General features: G+C 56.6%; 1 protein-coding gene and 1 long non-coding RNA gene across 5 annotated transcripts in view; one reads left to right on the top strand and one right to left on the bottom strand.

Annotated features, from left to right (window-relative positions):
- The window catches only part of LOC309445910, a 5,818-nt gene extending 4,809 nt beyond the window's left edge, over positions 1–1,009 (bottom strand). The window contains exon 1 of the long non-coding RNA XR_014185379.1: positions 889–1,009. This is a non-coding gene — a long non-coding RNA (uncharacterized lncRNA). The remainder of the gene's footprint in view (positions 1–888) is intronic.
- Positions 1–19,042, top strand: part of UCKL1 (uridine-cytidine kinase 1 like 1) — a 21,560-nt gene extending 2,518 nt beyond the window's left edge. Inside the window, exons 1-15 of one of the 4 annotated variants that reach the window (XM_082065173.1) lie at positions 523–942; positions 4,740–4,933; positions 5,547–5,653; positions 5,846–6,016; positions 6,266–6,337; positions 7,843–8,032; positions 8,564–8,625; positions 13,571–13,590; positions 15,816–15,914; positions 16,209–16,302; positions 16,621–16,683; positions 17,056–17,178; positions 17,547–17,654; positions 17,933–18,089; positions 18,666–19,042. In XM_082065173.1, the coding sequence (XP_081921299.1) occupies positions 935–942; positions 4,740–4,933; positions 5,547–5,653; positions 5,846–6,016; positions 6,266–6,337; positions 7,843–8,032; positions 8,564–8,625; positions 13,571–13,590; positions 15,816–15,914; positions 16,209–16,302; positions 16,621–16,683; positions 17,056–17,178; positions 17,547–17,654; positions 17,933–18,089; positions 18,666–18,742 (1,545 nt within the window). In that variant the 5' untranslated portion in view covers positions 523–934 and the 3' untranslated portion in view covers positions 18,743–19,042. Of the gene's footprint in view, positions 1–522; positions 943–1,295; positions 1,483–4,739; positions 4,934–5,546; positions 5,654–5,845; positions 6,017–6,265; positions 6,338–7,842; positions 8,033–8,563; positions 8,626–9,966; positions 9,984–13,570; positions 13,591–15,815; positions 15,915–16,208; positions 16,303–16,620; positions 16,684–17,055; positions 17,179–17,546; positions 17,655–17,932; positions 18,090–18,665 lie in introns of those variants that run through there. The other 3 variants (XM_082065170.1, XM_082065171.1, XM_082065172.1) reach the window with 3 other exon arrangements.

Genomic DNA, 19,042 nt, shown 5'->3' with positions numbered 1-19,042 from the left:
GCAGGAGCAGGGGGGGCCGGTGCAGCCATGCCCGCTGCCCCCCATGTCTGGGGGTTGCTGAGGATGCAGCATGTGTCCCCCACTTCTGGAACAGCCCTGGTGCTTTGGGGAGGGGGAGGAAGGGCCCTTCTCCCCATCTCTAGCCCCATATCCAGATGTTGCTTGGTGCTGAGTGCAATGGGAGCATCCTCCCTGTCCCCCCGCTGCGGAGGTGGGTGCACTGAAGCCAAGTTCTCATCTCACTGTGCCGGGGGCTAGGGGCTCATTTGGTGATGGCAGGACCTTGTCACAATGAGCCACATCCCTGGCAGATCCTGTTGCTGCCTGCCTGTCCTTTGGGTGTCACCTCCGCCACCCACCCGCTCTCAGCAGCCGGTGCTGGGACGCCCCCACTGCAGTGCCCGGCTGTCCCCCCTGACTGGGCATGCTGCCCTTCAGCTGCCGCCCGTGTCCCCAGGGGTGGCTCGGTGCTGGGTGCCCCGGCTCCCACCCCCCCGGGGATGCTGGCTCTGGGAGAAGAGCTGGAATGGCCAGGGGGGCAGCTGGCGGGGGGGCCGAGCGGGCAGATCGCAGGGCCGAGCAGCCGGCGGGACGTTATTCTTAGCCACCCACAGCCCCGGGGTGTTGAGTTTCACCCACTTGTTTACTCCAGGCCGAGGGGACGGCAAGGGGCAGCTCGTCCCAGGGAAGCTGAGCGCCAGGGGGCTCCCAGCTGGACCCCCCCTCCCCGGCGGCTCCGGGATGGGGACACATCCTGCATCAACAGCCCCGGCACAGCCAGCAGCCCCCGGCCCCAGCCAGCTCCATCCACTGCAGACCCCTCCATCGCGCCCCGGCCCGCTCCCCGCTGGCACCCGGAGCTGCCGGGGCTCGCGGCCGCGCACTTACCGGGTGGTGTGAGAGCTGCTGCCCCGGTGATCCCCGGTGAGCGTCCATGTCCCGGTGAGCCCCCATGTCCCGGGCAGCCGAGCGAGCCCTGTTCTGGGGAACAGAGGTGTGGGGGGGGCCGGTGTTTATTGCCTGTGCAGGGGGGCGGTGAAGGGAGGTGTCACTTCACCTCCCCCAACCCCCCCGCTTTTTCTTTAATCAAGCCAGTGCTATTAATATCAGGTAATGAACGTAATCTCGAGGTTAAGTTATCCTCTTATGCGCGCTGACCGCTCCGCAGCTCCCAGCAAAAGACGCTCCCCCGCCAGCACTCTCCTCACCCTCCTCCATCCTCCCATCCCGAGCCCCCCGTGTCTGCTTGGGGGTCCCCGTCACCCCATCCCTGTGGTCCCCGTGCTGGGGGGACACTCCTGTGCATGGCTCAGAGCAGCGGGGTGTGCCCAGGGACCCCCACTGGCACTGCCCCCCTCTCACCACGGTAGTGACAGGGACAGGGTGACACCCTCTGCCCAGCGTCAGGGGGGAGATGAGCAGCCCCCCGGCCTTCTCCAGCGTCCGCATATCAGGCTGCTGGGCCCTGGGGCCGGATGGCGGGTGAGTTCCTCCTTTGCTGTGGTTTTTGGGTGGGTTTTTTACTTTTTCGTCACCTGTTTGCTTTCAGTCCCCACTTGCTGGAGCAAACCCGCCGTGTTCCCGGTGCCCGGCTGAGGCTGCGAAAGCACCGGCAGCAGCTGCAGGAAGGATCAGTGTCCTGGGGGACAGGGATGGAGCCGCGCGGGTGCCTCTTGGGGCTCAGCGGGTGGATTTTTGGGACTCGGTGGGTGGATTTTCAGGGCTGAGCCCTTGGTTGTGTTATTTACAGGGTGCCGAGGATGAGCTCTCATTTGCTTGCAAGTTCAGGTTTGGGGCTTTGCTGTTTTTCTTGCTGGCTGTGGGGGCTGTTGGGACATTTTGGGGAGCAGACCCCACCACTGGGCATCCCCGTGGGGTCAGGGTTCCTCCTGGCAGACTCCAGCGTGAGCTACAGGGAAGGCAAAGTGTCCCCAAAAGCTGGGGACAGTCTGCAGAGAGCTGGTGGCAGCTGAGTGCTCCAGGAAATGTTGGCATGAGGGGGGTTCCCAAGTCCAGGGTGATGTTTCCCTTCACATTTGCCTTGTGGCATCGCGCTGCTGAAATCCCAGGGTACGCTCTGCTGGGGAGGGCCTGCGTGGGACAAGAACCATCCTTTTGTCACAGCAGTGGCATTAACTTCAGCTATAAATAGAGAATTCCCTTCCTCTGGGTGCTTTACCTGGCAGGTAGGGGCATTGCATGGGCTTTGTCGCTGCCGCAGGGAGGTTTTTAAAAAGTGGCAGGAAGAAGTGGCAGGAGGAGATGGCTGCGAGGTGGCTGGGAGGAAAGTCCCTTCTTGGCAAAGGCAGCCACGGAAAACATCTCCAAAACTTGAAGTGTAACATTAGGAGAAAACGTCTGACCTTTGCAGGACGCTGGGGCAGCCCCAGAGCCCTCCCCACGGCCGTGCTTATCAGAGATAAATCACGGGAAACGCTGGTTTAATAGGTCTAGAATATCCACCTCTTGTGTCGATCCAGATGGTGCAGATAGATGTCTATAGAACCAGGATTTTGGTGAAAGTCTGGAAGTATTTGTCTGAGAAGAGGCGAAGCAGGGCAGCTCTTGGAGCAGGATTAACATGCTGCATCCAAGAGCAGCCCCAAGGGCGCCGGGGGGGGCGACTCTGTCCTGTCCCCACAGCTCCTCAATATGGAGCTGCTGGCTGGGTCCCTCTGGGCCAGCACCTCGGTGTACCCCAGGGTGCAGAGAGGTGACGCAGGGGGACACGGGATGTCACCTGTGGGCACAGCCTGTAATTCTGGGCTCAGCCAGAGATGTCGGGGTCCAAATCTCGTCCCTGCAGGAGCTGGGTTGTATTGATGCTGCACAAAGGTAGGACACCTTGCAGACATCAGCCTCTCGCTCAGGCTCCTCTCCAGCTCCAGAAAACAGAATTTTGCCAAACGCGGAGTCACTTTGGGAATTGTGGCCTCGTTCAGCATCGCAGCGTGCGGATCTTGGGCTGAGGCTGGCGCAGGAGAGCTGGGGTGTGTGCAGCACCGCAGGGCAGAGCATCCAGAACTGCTCGCCTGTCGCACCAGCGCGTATCCCCGGTGGAAAACGGGCTGAGCATCCCTGGGGAACGGCGCTGGCGGCGCGGCTGGCGGGTAACCGCGGCCCCAGGGACACAGATGAAAGGAGCCGTTTTGTTTTCTGGTAAACAACCGTGTCTTTGTCATCTCTTGCTTTTATCAAGCCAAAATGACTTTGTTTATACACCGTCGTGGTCGGCTGATGTCAGCCCCGCTCTGGGAATAGCATGCGGGGGGGTAATTGCTGCTGCAGCATCACTGGTGGGAGAGGAACCTGAAATACCCCATCTGGGTTTGCTTCTTTCCCAGTGGGTCTCACCTCCCAACTTCGCTTTTTAAAAGCAATTCTTAGGGTGTTTGTGGCCCTTGGCGGGCCACAGGCTGGCGTTGCCCGGTGCTGGCCCATGGGCTTGTGCTTTGGGACGGGTTTTGGTGGCTCCAGGCTCTGGTGGGGGGCCTGGGGGTTCGTAGGGCTGGTGTTGGTGTGAGATGTCCCAGTGCAGGGGCAGGAGCTGCACCCGCGTTTTGCTGGGAGGGGTTCGGCAAAGGCGGGTGCTTCGCTGCCTCCCGCTCCGCAGGGATGGGGTGCCGGGGATCCCCCCGTGCTCGGGGGGTTACCAGGTGGCTTTACGTACAGATGGCTGGTCTCAAATTCTGAGTTTTATCTAAAATGGTTCTAAAAAGGGCTGGGGGAGGGGAAGGGAATTAATCTTCATACCAAAACAGCTTAAAATCAACCCAAAATCTGTAAAGCCCTGCAGTTTAAGCCCTTTCAAGAGCAAGAAGAACAACCGAGAGGCAGCAAAGCCTGACCAGCCCAGCTGGGCTGTACCGGATGGTGTCGGGTTTGGGGACTTTGGTGCCCGGGGCTCTCTGAGCTTGCAGAGGTTTTGTTTCCAGCCCGGTGACGGCTGAGGAGGCAGCGTGAGGAGAGCCCTTCGCACGTCCCTCCAGCACAGGGAGGAGCGGGAGCTGGTATAAATAATCCCCGGTCCCCGTGCCGGCGGCTCGGCTGCAGCTTATCTCCTGGCCAGAGGCCACTTATCGCCTCCCAGCCGCTGCTCTCCTGCTGCCAAGCTCAAAAGGGCTCCGGAGCGTGGTTTTTTTTCTCCTCTCTCTCCCCAGGGCTGTGGCGGGAGAGGAGATAAGAGAGAGAATTTAGCAGCTCCCGGGTTTTGCTGTGCTCGGTGCTCGCTCAGCCTGCACGCTGAAGCCAATGTGAAGGGCTCTGGCCAGCTCAAAGGCTTTTCACTGGGGGTTTCAGCCCTCAGGGGTGGGAGATCTAGGGGTTTGGGAGGGAGTGGAGTGCTCAGGGTGGGCAGGGGCTGTGCAGAGGAAAGGGGTTGTGCATGCGGGGATGAGGATGGTCAAGCCATAGCCCGCATGTTTGGCTTCCATCCCCCAGAAATGTCCCTCGGCACGTCAGGGTGGATTATTGCCCATGGTAAAACATCCCTCAGTGCTTTTGAGAGCTTGCTGGGGTATTTATTTAATGTAAACATTCCCCAGGCAGGCAGGCTGTGGGAAGTGATGCTTGTGCTGCACCTTCTTCAGGTAAAACAGCTGGTGGTGCTGCAGCTGGGCTGTGGTTGCCTTACCCCTGCAGCCTGGGACCCCCCTGAGACCCCACTCCCGCACTCTGGGAACACTGGGGAAGGGCTCCCCACCACCAGTAACCCAGCTCCTTCCTCTCTCCATCCCCAGCAACAGCAGCGCCGAGTCCTTGGACCGGCTGTACCCCGCGGTGGGCTCCAGCAAGCCCCCCCGAAAGCGGACCACGAGCCAGTGCAAGTCAGAGCCCCCCCTGCTGCGGACCAGCAAGAGGACCATCTACACGGCTGGCCGGCCACCCTGGTACAACGAGCACGGGACGCAGTCCAAAGAGGCCTTCGTGATAGGTAGGGGATGGCAGCGTGTGTCCAGGCTCTGTCCCACCTCTGCACTTCAGCGGTGATGGGTGGCTTGGGCAGCATTGGTGCTGCCTCCGTGGGGGCTTCCCAGGAGATCTTGGGGGGATTCCTGCCCCACAACCTTCTTGGAAACTCGAGGTTGTCTCCGGGCTGTGGCTGTGAGCTGCTCAGCTCAGACAGGACCAGGGAGGGTCCCTGTGGTTAGTCCAGTGTTGACTGGGTGAGCCGTAGGACCGGGCAGAAGCTGAGGGTTTGCAGATGGGGTGGTGGATTATAGCAGGCACCGCCAGACACAATCTCTGCTTGTTGTTCTCTCAGCTCTTGTACTCATTGCCTGAGTTGTCACGAGTTCCCAGGGATTTAGTCTAGGCTGGTTCTCTTGCCAGCTCTCCCCTTGTTACACAACCATCTAACGAAGGGTTTCCCAGCTTTTGCTGTACACGTTGCTGGCAGTTGTTGTACACAGCGTTTGACATTTTCAAGGATAACATCTCTCTTGTAGAGCCTCCAACTTAGTGAAATAGGGCAGGACCTGGGCTCCAGCTTATGGCTGGACAGGCAGATCCTGGGTTTGGTGGCTTCATCCCCCTTTCCCTGGCAGGCCTAGGAGGAGGCAGCGCCTCTGGGAAGACCACGGTGGCCACCATGATCATTGAGGCTCTTGATGTCCCTTGGGTGGTTCTGCTGTCCATGGACTCCTTCTACAAGGTGAGGACATGCATAGTCCTGGCTCCTTGGGCTGCCATGGCCTTTGGCGTAACCCCATGATGGGGAAACGTGATGTTGATGAAGTGACAACCTCCTGGCTGCCCTGGACCCTTCTGGTGGCTCTTGTGGCAGGAGGATAGGTTTTTGGGCACGGCGGTGGGGAGGGAAGGACTAACCCCTTGTTTGCGGCAGGTGTTGACCAAGCAACAGCAGGAGCAGGCAGCCAGCAACGACTTCAACTTTGACCACCCCGACGCCTTCGACTTTGACCTCATCATCGCCACCCTGAAGAAGCTGAAGCAAGGCAAGAGTGTGAAGATCCCCATCTATGACTTCACCACCCACAGCCGGAAGAAGGAATGGGTATGGGACACAGAGGGACAAGGTGGGGGACTGCCAAGGCAGGAGAGGGGGAGCTGTTTGGGCCCCCCCAGCCCCTGCCTTTTGCAGGCAGACTCGGGCAGTCGCCCTTTGGTCTGTGTCTGGCTCAGGGTGCATATTTCAGGTGAGCAGCACTGCTGACGCAGTCACTGACAACCCAGAGAGATACCCAGGGCTGGGGCAGCTCTGAACACACATTCTGTGCTAACCACATCGATTCTGACTCCACAGAAAACCCTCTATGGCGCCAACGTGATTATCTTTGAAGGCATCATGGCATTCGCAGACAAGGAGCTCCTGAAGGTGAGGAAGGGTTTGGGGTCGGTTCCGGGAAAACCTGTCAGGGATGAGGGCTCCAGCTCCCCCTTCTACAGCCTCAGTCACAGCATGTGGTGAACAAAGAGTCCCGGGTGCCCTGGGGCTCCTGTGCACCACTGGACGGGACCCTGTCCTCCCACGTTGCTTCAGCATCTACAAACCAGCTCTCCATGGGAACAACGTCTGGTTCAGCCTTTCACGCAGCCATTTGTTCCCAGAGCCGAGTGGTGACCTGGTCCCCGGCAGTGCTGGTGTATAAATCTATCTAGAAATAGCCCCCCCTGCATGCTGCAGTGTGCATAGCCAGAAGCACAGTCTGTTGTCCCTCTGCTGCACAAGCCTGGGGTTCCTGGGCTGGACTCATGCAGCACTTCAGGCTTTCTTGGGAATTATTTGGATACATGAGAAGTGCTATAGGAGGGACTGAGCCATGCACAGACTTAGCCAAGCTTGGTCTAGAAAGTTTCCTTCCCTGCTAAGCAAGCGTTTTGGCTGCACTTTCCTGGAGCAATGATGACCTCCAGTGGGCAGCCAGATAAATCCTTCAGAGTTTCCTCTGACATCCCTGTGTCACTGTCACCCACAGGCCATGTCATGCACTGAGCTGCTGTGCCTGGATCCCCTCCAGCGTTAACCCAACAGTGCTCTGGTCTGTGTCACAGACATTAACTTCTCTGGGCTCCTCCTAGCTCTTGAATAACCAGATGTGGATGGGGCTGGGAGGGGCCAGAGAGGGGCCACAGAGATGATCCGAGGACTGGGAAGTTGCCACATGAGGAAAGGCTGAGAGAACGGGGCTTGTTCAGCCTTGAGAAAAGAGGCTGAGTGAAGAGCTCAGCACCGTGTTCAGTATTTACAGGGTGACTAAAGAATAGATGGAGATGCCCTTTTTGCAAGGAGTCCCATGGAAAAGATGAGGGGCAATGGGGACAAGTTGCTCCTGGGGAGGTTCTAATTGACACAAGAGGGAAATTTTTCCCAGTGAAAACAATCAGCCACTGGAATAATTTCCTCAGGGAACTGGTGGATTCCCCAACATTGGACACTTTTCAGATTCAGGACAAGGTGCTGGGCCAGCTTGGCTAGACCAGGCTTTTAACAAGAAAGGTTGGGCCAGGTGATCCTTGCGGTCCCTTCCAACCCAGTAGTCTGTGATCTGTGATCCAGTCAAAGTATTGGGGCTGCTTGGAAGTGGAGACAGTGTCTGGAGGTCTATGGGGACCTCCATACTCTATGGAGGTCTATGGGGACCCTCCTACTAAGGGGCAGGTGGCAGCAAGGGACTCACTATAGCATCTGTGCTGGCTGGCAGGTTCACGTTCAGGGATTGCAGGGGCAAAGTTCCCTCCAGGCCAGAGCCAAGCCGAGCTCTGTTAAACCAGTGCTATGCTGTGCACAGGGCTCAGCCTTCTGGCTGGGGTTGGTGGAGGAGGTCAGTTTGAGGGACACTTCCAACCTGGTGAGGTTTGTTCCTTCCCCTCTCCTTCCAGCTCCTTGATCTGAAGATATTTGTGGACACAGACTCGGACATCCGCTTGGTGCGTCGCCTGCGCAGGGACATCAGCGAGCGTGGCCGTGACATTGAGGGTGTCGTCAAGCAGTACAACAAGTTCGTCAAGCCCGCCTTCGACCAGTACATCCAGCCCACCATGCGGCTGGCTGACATCGTCGTGCCCCGAGGTACCTGCCCAGGGCATCCCCGACCTGCCCGAGGTCCTGAGCAGGACCTGAGAGACCCCGTCCCTCTGTCCCCAGCTCTGCTGGCCAGTCCCACCGCCCTCTGGCTGGCGAGGACAGAAAAGTGGCTGTCCCATGCCAAAGCAAAGGTCGCTCCAGTTGAGCATCCCCAAACACTGGCCATAAGCAGATTCCTCAGGGAAATTCTGAGCTTTTCCCTCAGCCCATCTCCTGCCCTACCAGCTCCTGCAGCTTAGTGATTTAAAAGCCAGAAGTGACCTGTAGATATGCAATAATAGATTACTAAGTAAGAATTGAACAGTAACAGGAATGTCTCCTGCTGGATGATGCTTTGCTAGGGAAGGGATTTTTGAACATAGTGGCAAGCTTGGGCAAGAAGGTTGGACTAGATGGACCTTTGAAGGTCCCTTCTGACCTAAACTATTCTGTGATTTTAAGAAATGTGTTTCAGGCCCTGCTGGCACTGTGGTTCTGACCGGGCTGTCTCTCTCTTTTGCTTTCGGTTCACTCCAGGGAGCGGGAACACGGTGGCTATCGACCTGATCGTGCAGCACGTCCACAGCCAGCTGGAAGAGGTGAGAGCTGCGGGCCCCGCGCGTGTCGCTGTGGGGACAGCTGTGCTGGTGCAGCAGTGGTGTCGCAGGCAGCCGAGCTCTGGGTGCCAGGGTGGCAGTGGCCCCGTGTCCCTCTGTGCTCCAGGCTCTGTGGGGCTGTCCCCATGGGCTCCTCCCAGCCCTGCTCCCTCTGTTTCGGTGAAGGCTGCTGCTCTTTCCCTGTGCCTGGGTAGTACCAGGCTCCTCTGCAAGCTGTGGTCCAGCAGCAGCTGCTTTCCCTGCCTGGGAGAGCAAATCATCTGGGCATAAACCAGCCGTCCTCCAGTGATCTGAGTGACGTGCCCTCCCGGGGCCAGCATCGCCCCAAACCCTGCGGTATTTCGTCTCTCTGGTTTCTCCTCCTCACCCCCGTGCAGGCGCTGCTGCAGGGTCTTTCCGGCCAAGAGCCCACTTTTCTGTGTTGGGTGCAGCCTGTGGATTTCAGAACCCAAAGTCTTGTCACGTTTGATGCCCCACTCCAGGCACAGGCTCCATCGCTTCCCCATCACTGGTTTTAACAAGTTGTCTTTGTGTGTCCTGGGCCAGCCCTGAGCAGTGGTTTGAGCCTGGCACCCTCCAATTGAGTGACACTGTTGCGTGTCACTGTTCCCTGAGCAGCACAGTCTCCTCCTGCCCATTTGTAGCTGTGATAAGTTGTGGAGATGCTCAGAGCAATGTCCTGGGAGGTAGAAGGAGCATGACCTGGAGATGGATGTGCTTGAAAGCCAAGGGCTCAGTTCCCATGGGCTTTTCTGAGCTCCCGGCTGGCAGGAGCTGCTTGGCCCTGGGATGGAGCTGGCACACGGTAGCATCGTGCCTCTTGTGCCCGCTCCGGAACAACTGCTCTGATGCAAAGGCATGATAGAAGTCTGGAAGTTCCCCGCTCTGCACAGTCAGGGCTTTCTGACTGCCCAGATTGGCGGCACTGAGCTCTGGCAGATCAGGAAGCTGGTTCTAAACCAGGAGCGAGGATCAGAGCCCTGGTATCAGCACTGGCACTGGGCTGAGGAGAGCACACAGCCATGGGCACAGGCCAGGAGGGGGAAATGGCTGTTTCTCCCAGGCCCTGGAGAGAATCTGGCCGGGAAAGCTCCTGGCTGGACACGAGCAAACACGGCAGCTCCTCGCCAGAGCACAGTGTGAGCCCGACGAGGTGCTGGCTGGAGGGGGGCTTTCATTACCTGGGGAGGGAAAGAAGGGGAAGAGGCTACGTGTGAATGCAGGGAAAATATTCCTATTTTTCCTTTTCTTTTATCTTGAAACGACCCTGGTGTTGACAATGCTTAATACCGGTTGCATTGTGTCTTTGTGTTGCTGCTGCAGCGTGAACTCAGTGTCAGGTAAGAGCCCCTAACCCTGTCCTGTCTGTGCAGCCCGAGGCATTTCCAATGCCAGGCACTGCTTGGCCTCACCCCGACCCGCAGGCCAGACCCACGGCTCACATAACGCTCGGCCACGTCACGTTCCAAAGCTGGCGAAAGGCCACCTTGTCCTGGCTTTGGGAGCTGTGGGGACAGGGATGTCACCCTTGAGGGTGCCACCAGCTTGAGCACAGAGCCCTGGAGCTGGGGCAGGGACAGGTTTGTTCGCCGGGGCCCCCTGATCTCCGCAAGAGGGGAGGTTTGTGTCCTGGGATTCTCTCGAATTTCCCTCCATAGAATCACAGAATCATTTTGGTTGCAATGGACCCTCAAGATGATCAAGTTACAACCATTCACCCAACCCTGGCACTGACCCATGTCCCTGAGAACCTCATCTGTTCAAGCCCTCCAGGGATGGTGACTCCACCACTGCCCTGGGCAGCCTGTTCCAATGCCCGACAGCCCTTTGGGGAAGAAATTATTGCCCAGATCCAACCTCAACCTCTCCTGGCGCAACTTGAGGCCGTTTCCTCTCATCCTGATGCTTGTTCCTGGGGAGCAGAGCCCGACCCCCCCTGGCTCCAAGCTCCTTTCAGGCAGTTCAGAGATCAGAAGGTCTCCCCTCAGCTGCTGTTCTCCAGCTGAACCCCCCAGGTCCCTCAGCCGCTCCCATCACACTTGTGCTCTGGCCCTTGTAAGACAAATGGTTGTTCAGAGCCACTCTCCATCCCTGATGATGAAACATCATTAAACACCAATTATTAGATTAAGCAAAGCAGCTCAGAAATGGCGAAAGGTACCCCCATTCCTACAGTAAGAAAATACTTATGCCCCATTCTAGTAGGATTTCTGATTTCTCAGTACCTGCACGGGGATGCTGTAGGGTATATATTGATTTACTTCACCTCCTCAGCACGTGGATCCAGGTGTGACTTTAGCTCTCTTGCTCCCATTAAGCAGCCAGAGAAGTTTCCAGGTGTTTTTCTAGGAAGCAAAGGGGATGCAGAACTGCAGATGGGTTTCCATTGAGACTTCTCTCATCAAATGGAGACACTTAACTCAAGTAATGTTACATTTGGCATACAAAAAGCTTTTCAAGTACCTCAGATGAACAGGAAAAGACTCTGCTTTATATATTTCTGTTTAAGCTATTTGTTTCCTAGACTAGGCAACTGAGTGATTTATTTTATTTCTGTTTGCTTGTGTATCACCATGGGGCCTGACATTTCCCTGCACACAGCATCAGCTTCCCCGTGTGTCTGGAGGGCCAGGTGGAAAGGTGCTCTTTAACCTGGAGAGAAGTCTGTTGCTGTAAAAAATTGCAGGAATAACACTAGAAAGTAGACTGATGTGTGCGTGTACATATGGATATATGCCCACATGTATGTGTGTATATATACACATATAACATTTCCTTTCTCTCCAGGGATTCTACTCTTTAATTGAAGTGGCACTTGGTACAAGTGATCTTTTTGTGCACCTTAAAAATCAAGTATTTAATAATATGTCAAGAAAGTATAATGCTAGCAGGTTTGGAAAGGTACCTCTGACCTCCAGAAACATCTCGCTGATAGCCACAACCACAGACATTTTTAGGTTCTGTTTAAGGCTTGTGGTTTCCATTTATGCCTTTGCCAGAAAGCCTGGAAAAAAATTTCCTGCAAAAAAATCTGTTTAGGCTCCTGGAGTCCCTGTGCTTTTCCTGCTGCTGCGGTTCCCATCGGCTCCTCTGCAGCTCTGCGCTCGCAAGAGAGCGAGATGGATGGAGAGATGTGATTCAAGCACAATGCGCTTGGAAAACAGGGCTTTTCACCTAAACCAGTTCTCCACCCTCCTGGCTTGAGCGGCTTCATCTAAATGTCACTGTTGTTGTTCTGATGTCACTGCCTTTTGGTGGCTGTGGGAATGCAGCGAGGCCTTTGTAGCTGGTAGAATCAAAGCTGGGTGCTGAGATCTGGCCCCAGTCCGAGCTGCTTCGCTGGTGCTGGTGCTCCCCGACTCTCAGTTTGTCAAATGGGTGAATTTGGAGGAGTTTAGAGAAAGTGGTGCTAGTTTCTGGACTTGCAAGCCTTGTTTTCGTCCTGTAACTGCTGGCTGCTGAGGGGCAGCGCTGCCTTCCCCTCCACTCCCTCGGAGCGCAGGTCAGACCTCAGCATCCTGCACTCGGGGTGGTTTGTGTCCAGCTCCCCCCGGGTTTGCGGTGTGTGTGCTGGAGATGCAGTTACGCACTGGCACTCTCTTCCCATCCATGCCCAGGTGAGTTTTTCTCCTCCAGCCCAGCAGCAGGAGCTGGACCAAGCCCATTTTCCATCCTGTTTTCCATCCCTTTTGCCACGCTATTTCAGCAACAAGCCCAGCTCTTGGAGCCTGTGCTCTTTTCAGCTCAATTCCCCTCACCAATCAATATTCCCCACCCCCAAGGTCTCGATCAGCTTGCCATGCCCTTTGCCAATTGTGTCTTTAAATATCAACCTGTGGCGCAGTTTAATAGCCCTTGTTTGAAATGTCAGCCATGAAAGCCAGCTGCTGTACGTGTTTGAAATGCCTTGACTGCATTTGCTCCTTTGTAGCTGGATGTCTCTTGTCTGCTTCCCGCTTGATAGCATGCTCAACAAAGAGCTGAGGATGTTCCCTGAAGCCTTCCTGAGAGATGCTCACCCCTTTCTCTCTCTTTTTCTTTCTTTCTTCTACTTTCTTTTTTTTTTTTCCTTTAAAGCTTTTGTTCGGGGGGGGGGGGAAATAAGTTTCCAAAGCGAGACGTTTTTCTTCACGTTCTCATGGCTGCTTGTCTGAATTTTGCACCATGGTCCTACCTGGCAGGGGGAGGGACAGGCAGCATTGCTCTCAGGGTTGGTGACAATGACCCTCTGTCCCTCCTGGCAGTGAAGGGCCATGGTTTCACCGCAGGTGACATCGGGGCGGCTGCCAGAGAGGCCAAACTCCTCTCTCTGCCTCTCCAAGGGCTGGTGATCCCAGGGCAGGTTCAGGTGAGCTCAGGGGAAGGAAGGTCTTCCCAGGAAGTTGTGATGTTTGGTTCAGAGCCGGGTTTCTGCTGCTGTTCCTGGTGTTTTCAGCTTTCCAGGTACTCCAAGGCTTGTGCAGATGCTCTCTCCAGTGTGCCAGGAGATGGGCAGCCCTGTGGGGTGGATGAAGTATTTGCAAGCCTGGCCTTGAGCGCCTGGGATTGTTGTGCTGGGATTGCAGCAGAGCCCTGGGCAAGGGCTGGGCATTTCCAGCTGCAGCAGATGTTGGGGTGTGGTACCACCTGGGACAGAGATGGGACAGTGTCCCTTGCTGTGACTCCAGGCCGGTGAGAGCAGATGGAGCTTGGTGGCATGAAGAGCAGCTGTGGTGTGACTTGATCACCACGGGAGGAGCCCTGGGGTTGGTACGGCCCAGGCACCGGGCAGCTCCAAGAGCCGTAGATCAATTAGGGCTTTTACCCCCCCACTTTGACTAATGATGGTGCTTTTTCCTTTGTTTCATGTGGTGTTTGTCCCACTCCCCTTAAACTCTCGTGTTTCCTGTCTTGTCTCCCTTGAACATCCCTCCCACCTGGTGACCAGAGGAAGCTGCGCTGGGATATGTGAGGAGACAATTCTAACGGCTGTGTTTTGGCTGTGACACTAATGCCGGGGAACGGGGATGAGGGCTGTGCCGTGTAAGCCGCGTTACTAACCCAAGCTGGGGTTTTTTGGGCAGACGGGGTCCTGCTTTGCAGGGGCTGTGCAGACCAAACCAGGGTGGGGGCTTGAGAAAGCATCTTCATCCCAACCCCAAAAATGGGATTTGCTGCTGTTCCCCCAGAAGGCACCTTGGGGACCGTCCCGTGCTGAGCAGCGCTGCAGTCAGACCTCCCCATCCCCACGCTGAGCACCAGCCCCTGCGCGGGTGTCACGGGAAGGTGCGGAAAGCTCGATGACAAAATGCTGACAGCGTTTCCAGGGTCCTGGTGACAGCTCGGTGTGCAGGGGAGGTGTTCCCAGGCACGCGGAGGGGCAGGAGCACTCGGTGGCATCTGTGGCAGGGAGCAGGAGCCGGGTGACACCGCATTCACCTGCAGCACCAGAGACCGGGGCAGGAGAGGGGCTGCCTGTCCCAGTGGTGTGGCGGGATGCTGTGACACGCACCTGGCAGTGACAGTGGGGAGAGGTGGCCGTGACAAGCCCAGGCGTGTGCTGTGGGTGGTGGGAGATGGCCCCCATGGGCTACGAGCCCCCCAGCTCCTCTGATCTGGGGCACAACCGTTTGTCACCTTGGCTCTGTTGGCGGCTGATCTCTGTCCCCCGCAGGAACAGGCGAGCAGACAGCCCTGTGCAGGCAGCAGCGTCTGCCAAAGGTAGAGCTCAGCTCTGTGTCATGAGGGATTAGGCTGGGCTGGTTGGCACCTGTGTCCCCAGGATGTGTCCTAGGTTCTGTCCCCAAGCCAGGTCTGGCAGGAGGAAGGACAGGGGGGCTGTTGGCAGCACAGCCCTGGCGTAGGAGCATCTCTGAAGGCAGCTAACCCGAGTTGCAGTGACTAACAGAGCTCGCTCACTTTACCAACGGCAGATCTGGGGCCTTGGGGGCTGCTTGTCTTAAATGGGCAGTGGGGTCTATGGGATCGCGCTGGGCTTGTCACCAAGCCTGTGATGGGAGCAAAACCTGTCCCACATGCTCTGCATGGCCACGAGCTGTCTCAGCTCTTGGGAGCATTCCCTGCATAGGGGTTTTTGCTGCTACGCAGGACTGGAGCTGGCAAAAGTGAGAAGGAGCCCTTAAGTACCCACAGGCCTTGGGAATGTCTCGTTTGGTGTTGGGTGGCCAAGACCAGGAGATGGCTATGTGGATGGAGGCCTCAAGTCATCTAGTCCTGCCCTCCTCCATTCCTACCCAGTCATCTTCTCTGTCTTCTTCTCCGCTTGTGTGCCTCTGTGTGTGCGTGTGCAATTAATCCAGGTTTCTGCTTGATTTGAGATCTTTATCACCTGGTGCTTTCATTTGTTTGCTCTCTTCTCCCCCTCCCAGCATCTCTCTGATGGGTTGCAGCCACTGGCACGTTTGTGAGCTTTCGAACCCTAGCCCTCCTCCCAGACAAAGTCTCTTGTCCATCCTGCCCAGCCTTGTGGAAGCCAGATAGATGTGACCTTCATCTCATTACTGCCGCTCTCAAAGAGAGAGAGGTGACTAATGGGGCTCCATTGTGCGCTTCCCTGTGAACGGTGTTCCCTTGATCCAAGAATAGCTCCCAGCCCCATTAGTTGTGTGGAGATGAGTCACACAAAGCCAGTCCTGTCCAGCCGTAAAGTCTTGAAGCTGTTCCCAATTTGGTGACGATCCGACTATTTCTGAATCCGACTATCTCGGCAATGGCCTCGTTGCAGCCCTCGCTGGGTGGCACAGCCGTCTCCATGACACTGCCCTGATTGACACGGGCCCGTCCCATTCCTGGTGACCTCTGGCACTTGTAGGACAGAGAAAACCACAGCGACTCCTCCTCACCCCGTGAGTTCAGGATCCATCCCCAGATCAGACTCTCAAGCAGCAGGAGGTTTTAATTTTGTTTTCTACTTTCTTCCCAACCAGAGGAAACTGATATGGGCCAACCGTGGGTTGCTGCCCAGCAGGAATGGCAGGTCCTTGGGCTGCGAGGTCCTCCTGGTCCCACCAACCATGCCCATTCGTGGGAGCAGGGCTGGCTGCTTGCTCGGCTGTGCTGGATGGCCCTGCTGTGCGTTTGCAGTGTGAGGTGACATCTGGGAGGACGGCTCTGGCCAGGTGCTGTGCTCTAGCCTCACCTGGAGACATTCTGACCATGTGTTTGGTTTTCAGGGCTGCCCTGGCCTCTGCCCACCAGTGCCACCCCCTTCCTCAGACGCTCAGCGTGCTGAAGAGCACCCCTCAAGTGCGGGGCATGCACACCATCATCAGGTAAAGCCCCTCCAGGGGTGGGATGGGGCTTGGCTCTCAAACCTCACTTGTGCCCCATCCCTACAGCTTGGGGACATGGGACAGGACAGACAGTGGTGGGCCTCTGGCTACAGGAGCTCTGCTCCATGGTCTTGCCAACAATTGTTCTTCTTTTTACCTGAGCCCCGTGCAAACCAGACCCCAACAGCCAGAGGGGGGCAGAGGCTCCCTCCTCCCCACAGCCCCACACTTCTGCCAGCATCTCCCAGGGCGCATCTTGGTCCAAAGCTCACAGTGGCTTTCTCTCCCCTCTAGAAACAAGGAGACCAGCAGAGATGAGTTCATTTTCTACTCCAAGAGGCTGATGCGGTTGCTGATTGAACACGCGCTCTCCCTGCTCCCCTTCCAGGTAGGTTTGGGTTTGCAGCTGGGAGGATGGGCACCAGGCACTGTGTTTGCTCTCTGATACCTGACCTGTAACTCCCAGGGAGCTTGGACAGTCCTGACACTGCTCCTCCAGCCTTCCCCGTGTACCAGCCCTTTCCTTCTTGGTTAAAATGGGACAGGGCTCCCTTGGGGCATTGAGCACTGACATGCCCCTGGGTGACCATTCTTTGTCCAGCCTCGGTTTCCAAGGGGTCAGAGCAGCCCACAGCTGCTCCCCGGTACCAGGGCTCTGGGAGACACATCACAGCCCTTGGTAATGCTCCTCTCCTGGTTTTTGTAGAGCTGCACAGTCCAGACCCCTCAGGGACAGGACTACGAAGGGAGGACGTACAGCGGGAAGCAAGTAAGTGGAAGCAATTAACTAATTAACCCTGTGCTGTGGGGCTACATTAAAAGGCCTGGCGATGCAGGGGGAGGACACCCCTGTTTTCTTGGGGCGAGGCCTGGGTTTGGTGCCTGCTGTCATGAATACAATACCCTGTATCATCAGGACAGACAGCAGGTCGGTAGCCAGGAATGCCACCAGCAGTGTCACTGTGCCACTGCTGCCCTCCCATTGAGAGAGGCAGCCTGAACTGGGAGCAGCACAACCCTCTTGGAAGGGATGCGCTTCAGGGTTGTCCATCAGGATCCCCCACTGTTGAGGCCCGATGTCACACTGGAGTGGTGTGTACATGTACCGTGCCTTCCCGGTCACCCTCACCGTGTGCTGCAGATCACTGGAGTGTCGATCCTGCGAGCAGGAGAGACGATGGAGCCAGCGCTGCGAGCGGTGTGCAAGGATGTGCGCATCGGGACCATCCTCATCCAGACCAACTGCAACACGGGCGAGCCGGAGGTAAAGACTGAACCCCCCAGGTCCCTCAGCTGCTCCCATCACACTTGTGCTCCAGCCCCTTCCCCAGCTCCTTTCCCTCCTCTGAACTCGCTCCAGCACCTCAAGGCCTTTCTTGGCATGAGGGTCCCAAAACTGACCCCAGGATTCAAGGTTTGACCTCCCTGCCCAGCACAGGACACGGTCACTGCCCTGGGCCTACTGGCCGCACTAGTGCTGGTACAAGCCAGGATGCTGGTGGCCTTTTTTGGCCACCTGGGCACACACTGGCTCACATGATACGTGAAAGTTCCTCCACCCCTCTAAGAGGAGGGTTGGGGTTGCTCCATTTGCCTGCAGCCTCTGAGCTGATCTCTCTCTGTCCTGCCCAGCTCCACTACCTGCGGCTGCCGAAGGACATCAGCGAAGACCACGTCATCCTGATGGACTGCACGGTCTCCACGGGCGCTGCAGCCATGATGGCAGTGCGGGTGCTGCTGGTACGAGGGTGTCGGGCAAGCTGCAGGGGTGGGTGGTTCCCCCCCAGTAACATCCAAAACACCAGCCGTGTCCATGCCAAGGGGCCTTGTGCTGAAACTGTCCCTTCCTTGTGTGGTAACAGCCTGGATTTAGTTGGTCTCTTGGTCCTGTGCCCAGTGATCCCAGTGGGCACAGAGAGGGGAGGAGGGGAAGTGGCTTCAGGAAGGCCCTCACTGGACATGGGCCACAACCTGCCTCAGATACCCTCACCCCAGCTGTCTCTGTGCCTTTCCCGTAGGATCATGATGTCCCAGAAGACAAGATCTTCCTCCTCTCCCTGCTCATGGCAGAGATGGGTGTCCACTCTGTCGCCTATGCTTTCCCCCGCGTGAAGATCATCACCACAGCTGTGGACAAGAAGGTGAACGACCTTTTCCGGATAATCCCCGGCATTGGTGAGTATCTGGGTAGGAACAACCTGTTTCAGGGGAGTTTTTGGTGCTTCTGGCCCACTCACCAAAAGAGGTGAAACCTTGGTTGAAACAGCAGCTTAGGCCTGACCTTATTTTACCTGGGGACCCACTGCCACTGCAGGGTCCTGCTCCCACGTGAGTGTTGAGATCGACATGCCCGCTCCGAGAGCCGTCATGCGGCCATAACCATGTTGGCAGAAGGAGCCATTCCACGTGCCCTGAGCCTCCTCTGGCCCCGGGTGGAGAAGCTGGGCTGGGACAGCTGGAGCAAAAACCTGCGCCCAACTCCTTCCATGAGCCACCACCTTCAACAAGCTCATCTGAAATGAGCTCACCGTGTTCTTCTGTCCTCACCTCCACTGTGTCAGGAAACACCCCTGCCACCGGGTGCTAAAACAGCCTCCGGGCTGCTCCAGTTTTGCTGCCGCATGAGTTTTCATGCTGTTCGAGCTGTCAGATAAAACCTGCTTTTGTTTCCTTGCCTGCTGGGGGGCGGGTGGGTTCCAGGGCTCCCTGCAGAGCTGCACTATGACTGCATCTCTCTTTTTCTCCCTGCAGGGAACTTTGGCGATCGGTACTTTGGGACGGACGCTCCTCCCGACTGGAGCGACGATGAAGATGCTCTCAGCACTTAGCTGGATGTGGAGATGCCACCAGCGCCAGGCAGCTTCAGCACCGCACCTTAACCCCTTCTGTCCATCGCAGAGATTTCACCTTCCTCATCACCAAGCACAGATATTTTTTTCAAATCATACATTGGAGATCTAGGGCATATTTTTTCAAAGAAAAACAAATCCTACTTTGACTTTGCGGACAGTCGTGTGTCCCAGCGTAGAGCGGAGTTAATTTATTTTAATTTAAATATTTGCCTATATAACTTATTGGAGATATTTTATAAAGAAAAATAATAAATTTTTTCTCTTTTTTTTCTGGAA

This window comes from Streptopelia decaocto (genome assembly GCF_964273445.1).
Source record: "Streptopelia decaocto genome assembly, chromosome: 14".
Lineage (NCBI taxonomy): Eukaryota > Metazoa > Chordata > Aves > Columbiformes > Columbidae > Streptopelia > Streptopelia decaocto.
Note: the sequence above shows the minus strand (reverse complement) of the source record. Positions and strands in the feature narration are given on the sequence as shown.